A 12,179-nucleotide genomic window follows, 5' to 3' on the forward strand; every position below is an offset into this window, starting at 1 on the left:
TTTAACACAATATCACAGTAAATGTTGTACGAGTTTTAAACGATGAAACTGGATTGTGGTTATTTTAAGGAAACGCTGTTACTGATGAAATGTTGTTAGTGAGTGTTAGTCTGAGGAGCTCAGAGATAAATCTGACACAGATTGTGTTTTCTGTGCACTGTCCATGTTTGAAATAAAACAAATAATAAATAATGAAGTCACATGGAAAGTGAAATAGTCGTGAAATCAACAGCAGCACATTGTTAAATTCATCATAAACAGTGTGAATTAAGTTTAAATACAGTGTAAGTGTGACTGTTGTTTTCCTTGTTCACCTCTGTGTAAAGAATGTGTGTGTGTGTGTGTCTCTGTGTGTGTGTGTGTGTGTAGTGTGTGTGTGTGTATGTGTGTGTGTGTGTGTATAGGTGTGTGTGTGTGTGTACCTGGCTCTGCAGTTGTGTGATCTGTGTGTGTATAGGTGTGTGTGTGTACCTGGCTCTGCAGTTGTGTGATCTGTGTGTGTATGTATAGGTGTGTGTATAGGTGTGTGTGTACCTGGCTCTGCAGTTGTGTGATCTTGTGTGTGTATAGGTGTGTGTATAGGTGTGTGTGTACCTGGCTCTGCAGTTGTGTGATCTGTGTGTGTATAGGTGTGTGTATAGGTGTGTGTGTACCTGGCTCTGCAGTTGTGTGATCTGTGTGTGTATAGGTGTGTGTATAGGTGTGTGTGTACCTGGCTCTGCAGTTGTGTGATCTGTGTGTGTGTATATAGGTGTGTGTGTACCTGGCTCTGCAGTTGTGTGATCTGTGTGTGTGTGTATAGGTGTGTGTATAGGTGTGTGTGTACCTGGCTCTGCAGTTGTGTGATCTGTGGGTGTGTGTATAGGTGTGTGTGTACCTGGCTCTGCAGTTGTGTGATCTGTGTGTGTATAGGTGTGTGTATAGGTGTGTGTGTACCTGGCTCTGCAGTTGTGTGATCTGTGTGTGTGTGTATAGGTGTGTGTATAGGTGTGTGTATAGGTGTGTGTGTACCTGGCTCTGCAGTTGTGTGATCTGTGTGTGTGTGTATAGGTGTGTGTGTATAGGTGTGTGTATAGGAGTGTGTGTACCTGGCTCTGCAGTTGTGTGATCTGTGTGTGTGTGTGTATAGGTGTGTGTATAGGTGTGTGTGTACCTGGCTCTGCAGTTGTGTGATCTGTGTGTGTGTGTATAGGTGTGTGTATAGGTGCGTGTGTACCTGGCTCTGCAGTTGTGTGATCTGTGTGTGTGTATAGGTGTGTGTATAGGTGTGTGTGTACCTGGCTCTGCAGTTGTGTGATCTGTGTGTGTGTGTATAGGTGTGTGTTATAGGTGCGTGTGTACCTGGCTCTGCAGTTGTGTGTGTGATCTGTGTGTGTATAGGTGTGTGTATAGGTGTGTGTGTACCTGGCTCTGCAGTTGTGTGATCTCTTTGGCGTGTTGGATCTGGGGGGTCAGGGGCAGGTGGTGGAACAAACTGTCACTCGCCTCTTTTCTGCTCGCCTCCGAGTATTTGGCCTGAAACACACAAGTTTGTGTGAACTCACACTCACAACAAGAGTGTGTAAAGGCCAACGCACACCCGACCAAGGCACACACCAGTGCCCCGGTGTGTGTGCAGGGCATTAGTGTGTGCACGGTCACAGTGTCAAAGTGTTACTTGGAAGAGCGGCCAAATACATTCACTCTAAAAAACTTTGTCCAGTAAAAAGAACTGAAAGTATCTGTTTAAAAGAAGAAGCACAGACAGAGACGGGCTGGACTCCACTTCCCATGATGCCGTGGGCTCACCTGGCTCTGCAGCTCGGACACAGTTTTGGCGAGGGCGGTGTCGGGCGTCTCTGCGAGCTGCGAGTACAAACTCTGAGACAAACTCTTCAGACCCTCCTCCCTGTATTTACTCTGAGCACAAAGACAGACGCCGGGTTAAACCGTCTGCAGGGTCTGGGTCAGGGTCTGGGTCAGGGTCTGGGTCAGGGTCTGGGTCAGGGTCTGGATTTGGGTCAGGGTCTGGGTCAGGGTCAGGGTCAGGGTCTGGGTCAGGGTCTGGGTCTGGTCTGAGTTAGGGTCTGGGTCAGGGTCTGGGTCTGGGTTCTGGGTCTGGGTCAGGGTCTGGGTCAGGATCTGGGTCTGGGTCTGGGTTTGGGTCTGGGTCAGGGTCTGGGTCTGGGTCTGGGTCTGGGTCAGGGTCTGGGTCAGGATCTGGGTCTGGGTCTGGGTTCTGGGTCAGGGTCTGGGTCTGGGTCAGGGTCTGGGTCAGGTCAGGGTCTGGGTGGGTCAGGGTCTGGGTCTGGTCAGGGTTCTGGGTCAGGGTCTGGGTCAGGGTCTGGGTCAGGGTCTGGGTCAGGGTCTGGGTCAGGGTCTGGGTCAGGGTTCTGGGTCAGGGTCTGGGTCTGGGTCAGGGTCTGGGTCTGGGTCAGGGTCTGGGTTCTGGGGTTTAGGATTTATGATGTATATTTACTTCACTGCTAAGGTCGGCCATCTTGGAGGCGAGCTGCGTCTCTGCGGTCTGAGGGAGCTGTGAGTACAGACTCTGACACAAGGCCCTCCTCCCCTCGCGGTACTTCACCTGCAACCAGCACACATCAGTACAGCTCTGCTCCTGTCTGCTCCTGTCTGCTCCTGTCTCTCACCTGTCTCCGCCCCTGTCTCTCACCTGGCTCTGCAGCTCGGTGACCTCTTTGACTCGCTGCGTCTCCAGAGTTTCGGGGAGCGTGTGGTACAGAGGATTAGTGCAGTCCTTCTTCATCGCCTCTCTGTACTTCACCTGCACAAAAAACACAAACACAACACAAAAATCAGACGGAAAACACGGATTTATCTGAGAGTATTATAAAACTTTGCAGATATATGAGAGAAATCGTAAGTAAATAATAATATAAAATTGAAAAGTTTATGTTTCACTGTTTTCTCTTCTGATGTTGTTTCCTTTTCAGAGCTGGAGTTGTGTGTGAATGAAACAAAAACACAACTCCAGGTCTGTTTTTTGAGGAGGAAACAGTGTTAGAACATGACTAAAGCTTCCTGGAGTGAGTTTTGTGTGATACAGGAGGTTTTAAAAGCGTCTCCTCTGGTGGCGTCTTTGGCCTGTGGAGTGTTTCTGTATCAGACTCAGATAAAGAGCTCAGAATAAACCCACGACCCGTTTATCTGATCACAGAGTGTGACTGACACAAACAGGGACTCTGCACCGCTTTAGTCCTGCTGTGTGGACTTAGACTTAGACTAAGACTTAGACTTAGACTTAGACTTAAGACTTAGACTTACACTTAGACTTACACTTAGACTTACACTTAGACTTACACTTAGACAAAATGTATTGATCCACAGGGAAGTTATTTGGACACAAGAGAAAAAATATAATGGTGATAATAAATTCTAAATAAGTAGCAAAAAAGTGTCCATGACGGAGAGCAGTTTGTCTGTGTGTGTGTGTGTGTGTATATAGATGTGTGTGTGTGCATAGTGTGTGTGTGTGGTGTGTGTGGGTGTGTGTGTGTCTGTATAGGTGTGTGTGCGTGTGTGTGTGTGTATAGGTGTGTATATAGGTGTGTGTATATAGGTATGTGTGTATAGGTGTGTATAGGTGTGTGTATAGGTGTGTGTATAGGTGTGTGTGTGTATAGGTGTGTGTGTATAGGTGTGTGTATATGTATAGGTGTGTGTGTATAGGTGTGTGTATCGGTGTGTATGTGTATAGGTGTGTGTATAGGTGTGTATATAGGTGTGTGTATAGTTGTGTGTGTATGTATAGGTGCGTGTGTATGTATAGGTGCGTGTGTATGTATAGGTGTGTGTGTATAGGTGTGTATCGTGTGTGTATGTGTATAGGTGTGTGTGTGTATAGGTGTGTGTGTGTATAGGTGTGTATCGGTGTATGTGTATAGGTGTGTATAAGTGTGTGTGTGTATGGGTGTGCGTGTATAGATGTGTGTGTGTGTGTATAGGTGTGTAAGGATGTGTGTGTGTGTGCATGTGCGTGTGTGTTTGTGTGTGTATAGATGTGTGCGTGTGTGTGTGTGTGTATGTGTGTACCTGGTTGTGTGTTTGGTTCATGTCCTTCACAAACTCTGTGGTGAGAGTCTGAGGCAGAGCAGAAAACAAACTGTGCCTCTGCTCCTCTCGCTCTTTTCTGTACAAAACCTGAAAGAAAAAAGAGACAATATTTAATCCATCCATCCCCGACGCACACTCCCACAGAACACACACTGAAACACACAACACACACTGAAACATCTACACACACAACACACACTGAAACACACACAACACACACTGAAACACACAACACACACTGAAACACACACACAACACACACTGAAACATCTACACAACACACACTGAAACACACAACACACACTGAAACACACAACACACACTGACACACACTACACAACACACACTGAAACACACACTACACACACTGAACACACACAACACACACTGACACACACACACACAACACACACTGAAACACACAACACACACTGAAACACACAACACACACTGAAACACACAACACACACTGAAACACACAACACACACTGAACACACACACACACACACTGAAACACACACACACACTGACACACACTCACACAACACACACTGAACACACACAACACACACTGACACACACACAACACACACTGAAACACACAACACACAACACACACTGAAACACACACACAACACACACTGAAACACACAACACACACTGAAACACACAACACACACTGAAACACACAACACACACTGAAACATCTACACAACACACACTGAAACACACAACACACACTGAAACACACAACACACACTGAAACACACAACACACACTGAAACACACAACACACACTGAAACACACAACACACACTGAAACATCTACACAACACACACTGAAACACACAACACACAACACACACTGAACACACACAACACACACACAAAACACACAACACACACTGACAACACACACACAACACACACTGAAACATCTACACAACACACACTGAAAACACACACACACACACACTGAAACATCTACACAACACACACTGAAACATCTACACAACACACACTGAAACACACAACCCCCCCTCAAACACAAACCTCCACAAAAACTAAGTGTGTGTTTGTCTATCGTTTGTATTTGTTTTGTGTTGTTTTGTGTGTGACAGTTTTCATTTGTGTGAGTTTATTTCTAAAATTCTGAATGATTATTTTTGTGTAAATTACATGAGTTAATTTCCGTTCATCTGACGACAGCGACTTTAACAAAACTCAACAAAACGACCTGAGAGACGAAGAGAAACGACCTGAAGCTGTGGAAAAGTCTGGATCAATCTTTAGGGACTTGATTTTGATTCATCCTCTTGTTGTTCTTCTTGTTCTTCCTCTTCTCTGGGGTCGGGTCTCGGGCGCGTCAGTCTAAACAGGGACTTCCAGACTTCCTTCACCCCGGACACTTCCTCCAGCTCCTCCGCTGGACCCCGAGGTGTTCCCAGGTCAGAAACATAGTCCCTTTTGATTCATATTTTATATAATGATCCAGACTTTTCCACAGCCTCAGGTCGTTTCTCTTCGTCTCTCAGGTTGTTTTGTGGAGTTTTGTTAAAGTCGCTGTCGTCAGATGAACGGAAATGAACTCATAGAATTTAAACAAAAATAATAATGAATCATTTTAGACATAAACTCACACAAATTAAAACAGTCACAGCACAAAACAAAACAAATAAAATACAAATGTTTGGTTAAATTTTCAGTTGTTTTGAGGCTGTTTCACATTTTGAGTCATCGGACCAAAATAAAACTGTTCAGATCTTAAGAACCAGAATCACACAAATGAAACCTCTTTCGATTCACTCCATTTTGTGTCGTTTTATTTCATTTTGAAGTTTCCTGGAGGCTGCTGACTCCAATTTGACCTGTAAAAGAATCATGAATATCTCCAAAACTAAAACACAAACCAAACTTTCTGCAGCACAAACATAGACACAGTTTTTGTGCAGTTGTGTGTTTGATGTGGGGCGACTTCACGCAGGTAAACGCACAACACACACTTCACATTTACACTACACCCTCCTGCACAACACCTGACACACACACACGTTTACTCTCACACTTCACACAGACACACAACTTCAACACAAACAGAACATAAACAAATATAAAACTCATTTAAACTGTTCCAAAGTTCTGCTCGGAGAAAAATTATTCGACTTGCACCATTACTGTACTGACACTCTGCAGCTGATGTCATTAAACATTCCCTGGAGAAGTGATGCTAACTGAGGCACTGCCCTGTCTGAGGATATTCATACTTTAATCTGAGCATAAAGAACGACAACAGACGAGAGGATTTTTACTCTTAAACAAACCCCCAAAAAAACAGAACAGTCTGTCCGCTGTTACATTTCACCATAAACATACATGTAGATCACCCCCCTCAATAAAAATCCGAGGTAGAGTCTGGTCTGAGTTTTGGTGTGGGTCCTCACCTCGCTCTGGAGCTCGGTCTGAACTTTGGCCTGAAGAGTCTCTGAGGTCTGAGGAAGTCCAGAGAACAGAGTCCGACCCAGAGACGTCCTCACCTGCTCCTTGTACTTCACCTGAGGAACACACAACAGAGACCAGGTCTGGACCAGGTCTGAACCAGGTCCGAACCAGGACCAAGACCGAACCAGGACCAAGACCAGACCAGAGCCAGGAGCCTGCTCAGGATTAAACCTGTTTAGTCTTGGTTTAGTTCTAATTTAGTTTATGTTTAGTCCCGGTATTGAAGATCCTGGTTTAGGTCTAAAGAAAGATTCTTCTGCAGACTTAGACCGTGTGAGGTGGTGGACTGAGTGTGACGTCCCCACAGAGTTTGGCACCAGTCAAATGAAGCTCAACGAGGCCGGCGGGTACAGGTGAATTTGGAGCAAAGTTCCAGATTTGGAATTTCAACCCTGAGTGTCAGAGGAGGAACCGAAGAGCCAATCAAGAGCGAGGATGTTGAAGGTAACGCCCCTTCTCACCCACAACGCAGGCTTAGCAACGCTGTCAATCAAACCTGTTACTAACGCGAGTGGGAGGGACCTCAGGGAAGGAAGGCGCCTGATTGGTCTGTTATTAATGTTCAGATCTGGATTTGGGACAAAATGTTGAAGTCCAAACCCCAGGATCATGTAGAGCAGGTTCAGACCAGCATTTGAACATTTGGATCCTGGTCCAGACCCGGTCCAGTCCTGACCTGGATCCTGGTCCAGACTTGGTCTAGTCCTGACCTGGCTGTAGAGGTCCTGCAGGGCTCTGGAGAGTTGAATCTCTGGAGTTTCTTTGAGTCGATGATACAAACTCCTGCTGCTGGAATCCTGCCGATATTTCACCTGAGAAACAACAAAAACAAAACAAAAACATCAGAAATGTAGGTCTGAAATACTAAGATCTAAACCTGGTCTGAAGCAGGTCTAATCCCAGAACTAAACCCGGTCTGGAAAAGATCTAAACCCAGAACTAAACCCGGACTAAAGCTGGTCTGGAGCAGGACTGACCTGGCTGAGGATCTGGGACAGGGTTTTGGCGTGGAGCGTCTCTGGAGTCTCTGGGAGCTTCGAAAACAAACAACTGGACGCCCACTTCCTCCCACTCTCCCTGTACTTCACCTGAAACACACGCACACAAGATATATGTAGTTGTAGTAGTAGTAGTAGTAGTAGTAGTAGTAGTAGCAGCAGTAGCAGTAGTAGTAGTAGTAGTAGTAGTAGCAGTAGTATTTGCAGTACCTGGCTGGTGAGGTCAGACAGAGTTTTGGCCCTCTCTGTGTCGTTGGTTTGTGGGAGCTGAGAGAAGAGAGCGCTCTGCAGACGCTGACGGTACTTCACCTGAACACAAAGAACCAGGACTGAACCGGGACTGGACCAGGACTGGACCAGGACTGGACCAGGACTGAGACACAGTTGTGATGAGAGAGTACCTGGCTGAGGACCTGGTTGAGTTCTCGGTTGAATCTGGTCTCGGGGGTCTGGGGGAGCAGGTGGTACAGACTCGAGCTCAGAGACTTCAGACCCTCGTGTCGATACAACCTCTGAAACACAAGAAGACCAGACTAAAACGGGTCTAAACAAGGACTAAACCAGGACTGAACCAGGTCTAAACCAAGACTAAACCAGGTCTAAACCAGGACTAAACCAGGATTAAACCAGCATTAAACCAGGACTAAACCAGGACTAAACCAGGTCTAAACCAGGTCTAAACCAGGTCTAAACCAGGACTAAACCAGGATTAAACCAGCATTAAACCAGGATTAAACCAGGACTAAACCAGGACTAAACCAGAACTAAACCAGGATTAAACCAGGACTAAACCAGGACTAAACCAGGTCTAAACCAGGTGTAAACCACGACTAAACCACAACTAAAACAGGTCTAAATCAGGACTGAATCAGGACTAAACCAGGACTAAACCAGGATTAAACCAGAACCAAAGCAGGTCTAAACCAGGAATAAAACAGGACTAAAGCAGAACTAAAACTGGACAAAAGCTGGACTAAACAAGGACTAAACCAGGACTAAACCAGGATTAAACCAGCATTAAACCAGGATTAAACCAGGACTAAACCAGAACTAAACCAGGATTAAACCAGGACTAAACAAGGACTAAACCAGGACTAAACCAGGATTAAGACAGGTCAAAAACAGGTCTAAACTAGGACTAAACCAGACCTGAACAAGGTCTACACAAGGTCTAATCAAGGATTAGACAAAGACAAAACCAGAACTACAGCACGAGGATTAAACCTGGTCCAACTCGGTCTATCCCCGGTCTAAACTCGGTCTAACCCTGGACTAACCCTGGTCTAAACCCCAGTCTAACCCTGATCTTAACCCAGTCTAACCCCAGTCTAACCCAGGTCTAACCCCAGTCTAACCCTGGTCTAACCCGGTCTCCCTGGGTCTCACCTGGCTGTGCAGGCGTCCGCTCTCTTTGAGTCGCTGTAGTTCCAGAGTTTGGGGCAGTTTTGTGAACAGCGCCCCCTGCAGCTGCTGCTTTGCCTCCAGTCGATACTTCACCTGAAAAACAACACAAACTCACACGACGTCGGGACATTTAAAGCAGAGTACACGGCCCCGCCCACCACCCGCTCAAGGCCCCGCCCACCGCTCGCTCTGATTGGCTGACTCTGCGGGTGTCACTTATCAGCGTCTCACTGATAACAGGAGACAAAACACGAGGGGATGGACTGAGAGGCATTTAGTCCGATAAGAACCAGGAGCGACTCTTAACAATCACAGACAATTGACACGTTTACACGACAGATTTAATGCCGAATTAAAATAATTTAATTCTGAATAAAAATGAATTCTGCTGTGAACACTTCATTCCTGATGAAAATGGACATATGTAAAGAGTAAAGTGAGAGGTTTATTCAGATTTTAAAGATGAATTTATTTATTTATTTATTCCTCGATCTCGACCTTTTGTCTTTCTCAAACTTGTCTTGATGTCGTCGACTCTCCCTCCATGAATTTCTTCCATTTGTCTCTTTATCGTCACTGTGTGTGTGTGTGTGTATAGATGTGTGTGTGTGTATATATAGGTGTGTGTATAGATGTGTGTGTGTGTGTGTACCTGGTTGTGTGTTTGGTTTATGTCCTTCACAAACTCTGTGGTGAGAGTCTGAGGCAGAGCAGAAAACAAACTGTGACTCTGCTCCTCCAGCTCCCTCCTGTACGACACCTGAAACACACAACACACACTGAAACACACACTACACACACTGAAACACACAACACACACTGAAACACATACAACACACACTGAAACACACACACACTACAACACACACAACACACACTGACAAACACACAACACACACTGAAACATACAACACACACTGAAACATACAACACACACTGAAACATACAACACACACTGAAACACACAACACACACTGAAACACACAACACACACTGAAACATACAACACACACTGAAACATACAACACACACTGAAACACACACTACACACACTGAAACACACAACACACACTGAAACACACAACACACACTGAAACATACAACACACACTGAAACATCTACACACACTGAAACACACAACACACACTGAAACACACAACACACACTGAAAACACTACAACACACTGAAACATACAACACACACTGAAACACACAACACACACTGAAACATACAACACACACTGAAACATACAACACACACTGAAACACACAACACACACTGAAACATCTACACACACTGAAACATCTACACACACTGAAACACACAACACACACTGAAACATCTACACAACAACCTCACACCCTCCTGTACAACACCTGAAACCAGGACTAAACCAGGACTGACCCAGGACTAAACCAGGACTGACTCAGGACTATGTTGAGTACACACAGTGAGGTCTGTACCTGGCTCTGGATCTCGGACATGTTTTTGGCGAAGTCGGTCTCTGGGGTTTCAGGGAGCAAGTGGTAAAGCGGCTGACAACTCACTCCCTGTTTGTACTTCACCTGAACAACAAACAAATAAATTAAAGCTGAAAAATCAGGATTCACCTGAAGGTGACGCTAACTGAAGCACTGCTCTGTCTGAAGCTCCAGTACTGAACTTTGTTTTTACACAATCTCTTTTTATATTGTTTTGGGTGTGTTATGCATGTGTTGTGTGTTTTGTGGGTACCTGGCTGAGGACTTGTGTGAGCGCTCTGGCCCTCAGTTTGTGTGTGTGTGTGTGTGTGTTTTGTGGATACCTGGCTGAGGAGTTTTGTGAGTGCTCTGGCCCTCTGTGTGTGTTGCGTGTGTGTGTGTTTTGTGTTTTGTGGGTACCTGGCTGAGGACTTGTGTGAGCGCTCTGGCCCTCAGTGTGTGTGTTGTGTGTGTGTGTTTTGTGGGTACCTGGCTGAGGAGTTTTGTGAGTGCTCTGGCCCTCTGTGTGTGTTGCGTGAGTGTGTGTGTGTTGTGTTTTGTGGGTACCTGGCTGAGGACTTGTGTGAGCGCTCTGGCCCTCTGTGTGTGTGTTGTGTGTGTTGTGTTTTGTGGATACCTGGCTGAGGATTTGTATGAGCGCTCTGGCCCTCTGTGTGTGTGTTGTGTGTGTTGTGTTTTGTGGATACCTGGCTGAGGATTTGTATGAGCGCTATGGCCCTCTGTGTGTGTGTTGCATGTGTGTGTGTTGTGTGTTTTGTGGGTACCTGGCTGAGGACTTGTGTGAGCGCTCTGGCCCTCTGTGTGTGTTGCGTGTGTGTGTTGTGTTTTGTAGGTACCTGGCTGAGGACTTGTGTGAGCACTCTGGCCCTCTGTGTGTGTGTTGTGTTTTGTGGGTACCTGGCTGAGGACTTGTGTGAGCGCTCTGGCCCTCTGCGTGTCCAGGGTCTGAGGCAGAGACGAGTAGAGCGCCCTCTGTGCCCGTTGCCGGTACTGCACCTGCTCCACACGTCACAGCTCAGACACAGCAGTGCACACGGATAGAAACAGTCGTCGTACGTGAGTGAGGGCAGTTTGTGTTTTTGTACCTGGCTCTGGATCAGGGAAAGCTCTTTGGCTCTGAGCGTGTCCAAAGTCTGAGGAAGAGACGAGAACAGACACGGACCAGAGCGCCCCCTGCTGTACTCCACCTGCACCACAACAGAGTCTGTGTGAGACCAGGACTAAACCAGGACTAAACCAGTACTAAACCAGCAGGACTCCATCTCCCATGATGCCTCTCTCTCACCTGACTCTGCAGAGTGGAGATCCTCTGGTAGAACTCAGTGTCTGTGGTCTGAGGGAGCTGAGAGTAGAAGCTCTGAGACAGTCCTCTCCTCCCATCCTCACGGTATTTCACCTGCACACACCACAGCTGGACTAAGAACTAAACCAGGACTGAACCAGGACTAAACCAAACCTAAGTCTCATCTAAACCAGATGCCCCGGTCTGTGTCTGACCTGGCTGTAGAGCTGTGTGAGTTCTCGAGCCTGTTGAATTTCCAGAGTCTCCTGAAGCTGATGATAAAGAGGACGAGACAGAGATTTCCTCACAGCCGCCTGGTACAAGCGCTGAGGACAGAGGGACACAGACAGAGACAAGAGAGACAGAGAGAGACAGAGACACAAAGAAAGAGAGATAGAGAGACACAGAGAGACAGAGAGAGAGAGACAAGAGAGAGACAAAGAGACAGACATGTGAGGAC

General features: G+C 46.3%; 1 protein-coding gene across 1 annotated transcript in view; it reads right to left on the reverse strand.

Annotated features, from left to right (window-relative positions):
- Nucleotides 1–12,171, reverse strand: part of LOC110166939 (nebulette-like) — a 42,306-nt gene extending 30,135 nt beyond the window's left edge. The window contains exons 1-18 of the mRNA XM_055151211.1: nt 12,166–12,171; nt 11,935–12,045; nt 11,723–11,833; nt 11,523–11,624; nt 11,335–11,433; nt 10,420–10,521; nt 9,608–9,715; nt 8,938–9,048; nt 7,953–8,063; nt 7,762–7,860; nt 7,531–7,641; nt 7,264–7,365; nt 6,496–6,633; nt 4,033–4,140; nt 2,654–2,764; nt 2,459–2,566; nt 1,789–1,899; nt 1,405–1,515 (exon numbers count right to left, since the gene is read on the reverse strand). Coding sequence (XP_055007186.1) covers nt 1,405–1,515; nt 1,789–1,899; nt 2,459–2,566; nt 2,654–2,764; nt 4,033–4,140; nt 6,496–6,633; nt 7,264–7,365; nt 7,531–7,641; nt 7,762–7,860; nt 7,953–8,063; nt 8,938–9,048; nt 9,608–9,715; nt 10,420–10,521; nt 11,335–11,433; nt 11,523–11,624; nt 11,723–11,833; nt 11,935–12,045; nt 12,166–12,171 — 1,860 coding nt within the window. The remainder of the gene's footprint in view (nt 1–1,404; nt 1,516–1,788; nt 1,900–2,458; nt 2,567–2,653; nt 2,765–4,032; nt 4,141–6,495; nt 6,634–7,263; nt 7,366–7,530; nt 7,642–7,761; nt 7,861–7,952; nt 8,064–8,937; nt 9,049–9,607; nt 9,716–10,419; nt 10,522–11,334; nt 11,434–11,522; nt 11,625–11,722; nt 11,834–11,934; nt 12,046–12,165) is intronic.
- Nucleotides 12,172–12,179: the final 8 nt, after the last annotated feature.

The sequence above is a fragment of the Boleophthalmus pectinirostris genome, unplaced genomic scaffold (genome assembly GCF_026225935.1).
Source record: "Boleophthalmus pectinirostris isolate CB_2022bp ecotype Guang Dong unplaced genomic scaffold, ASM2622593v1 HiC_scaffold_15, whole genome shotgun sequence".
NCBI classification, from domain to species: Eukaryota; Metazoa; Chordata; class Actinopteri; order Gobiiformes; family Gobiidae; genus Boleophthalmus; species Boleophthalmus pectinirostris.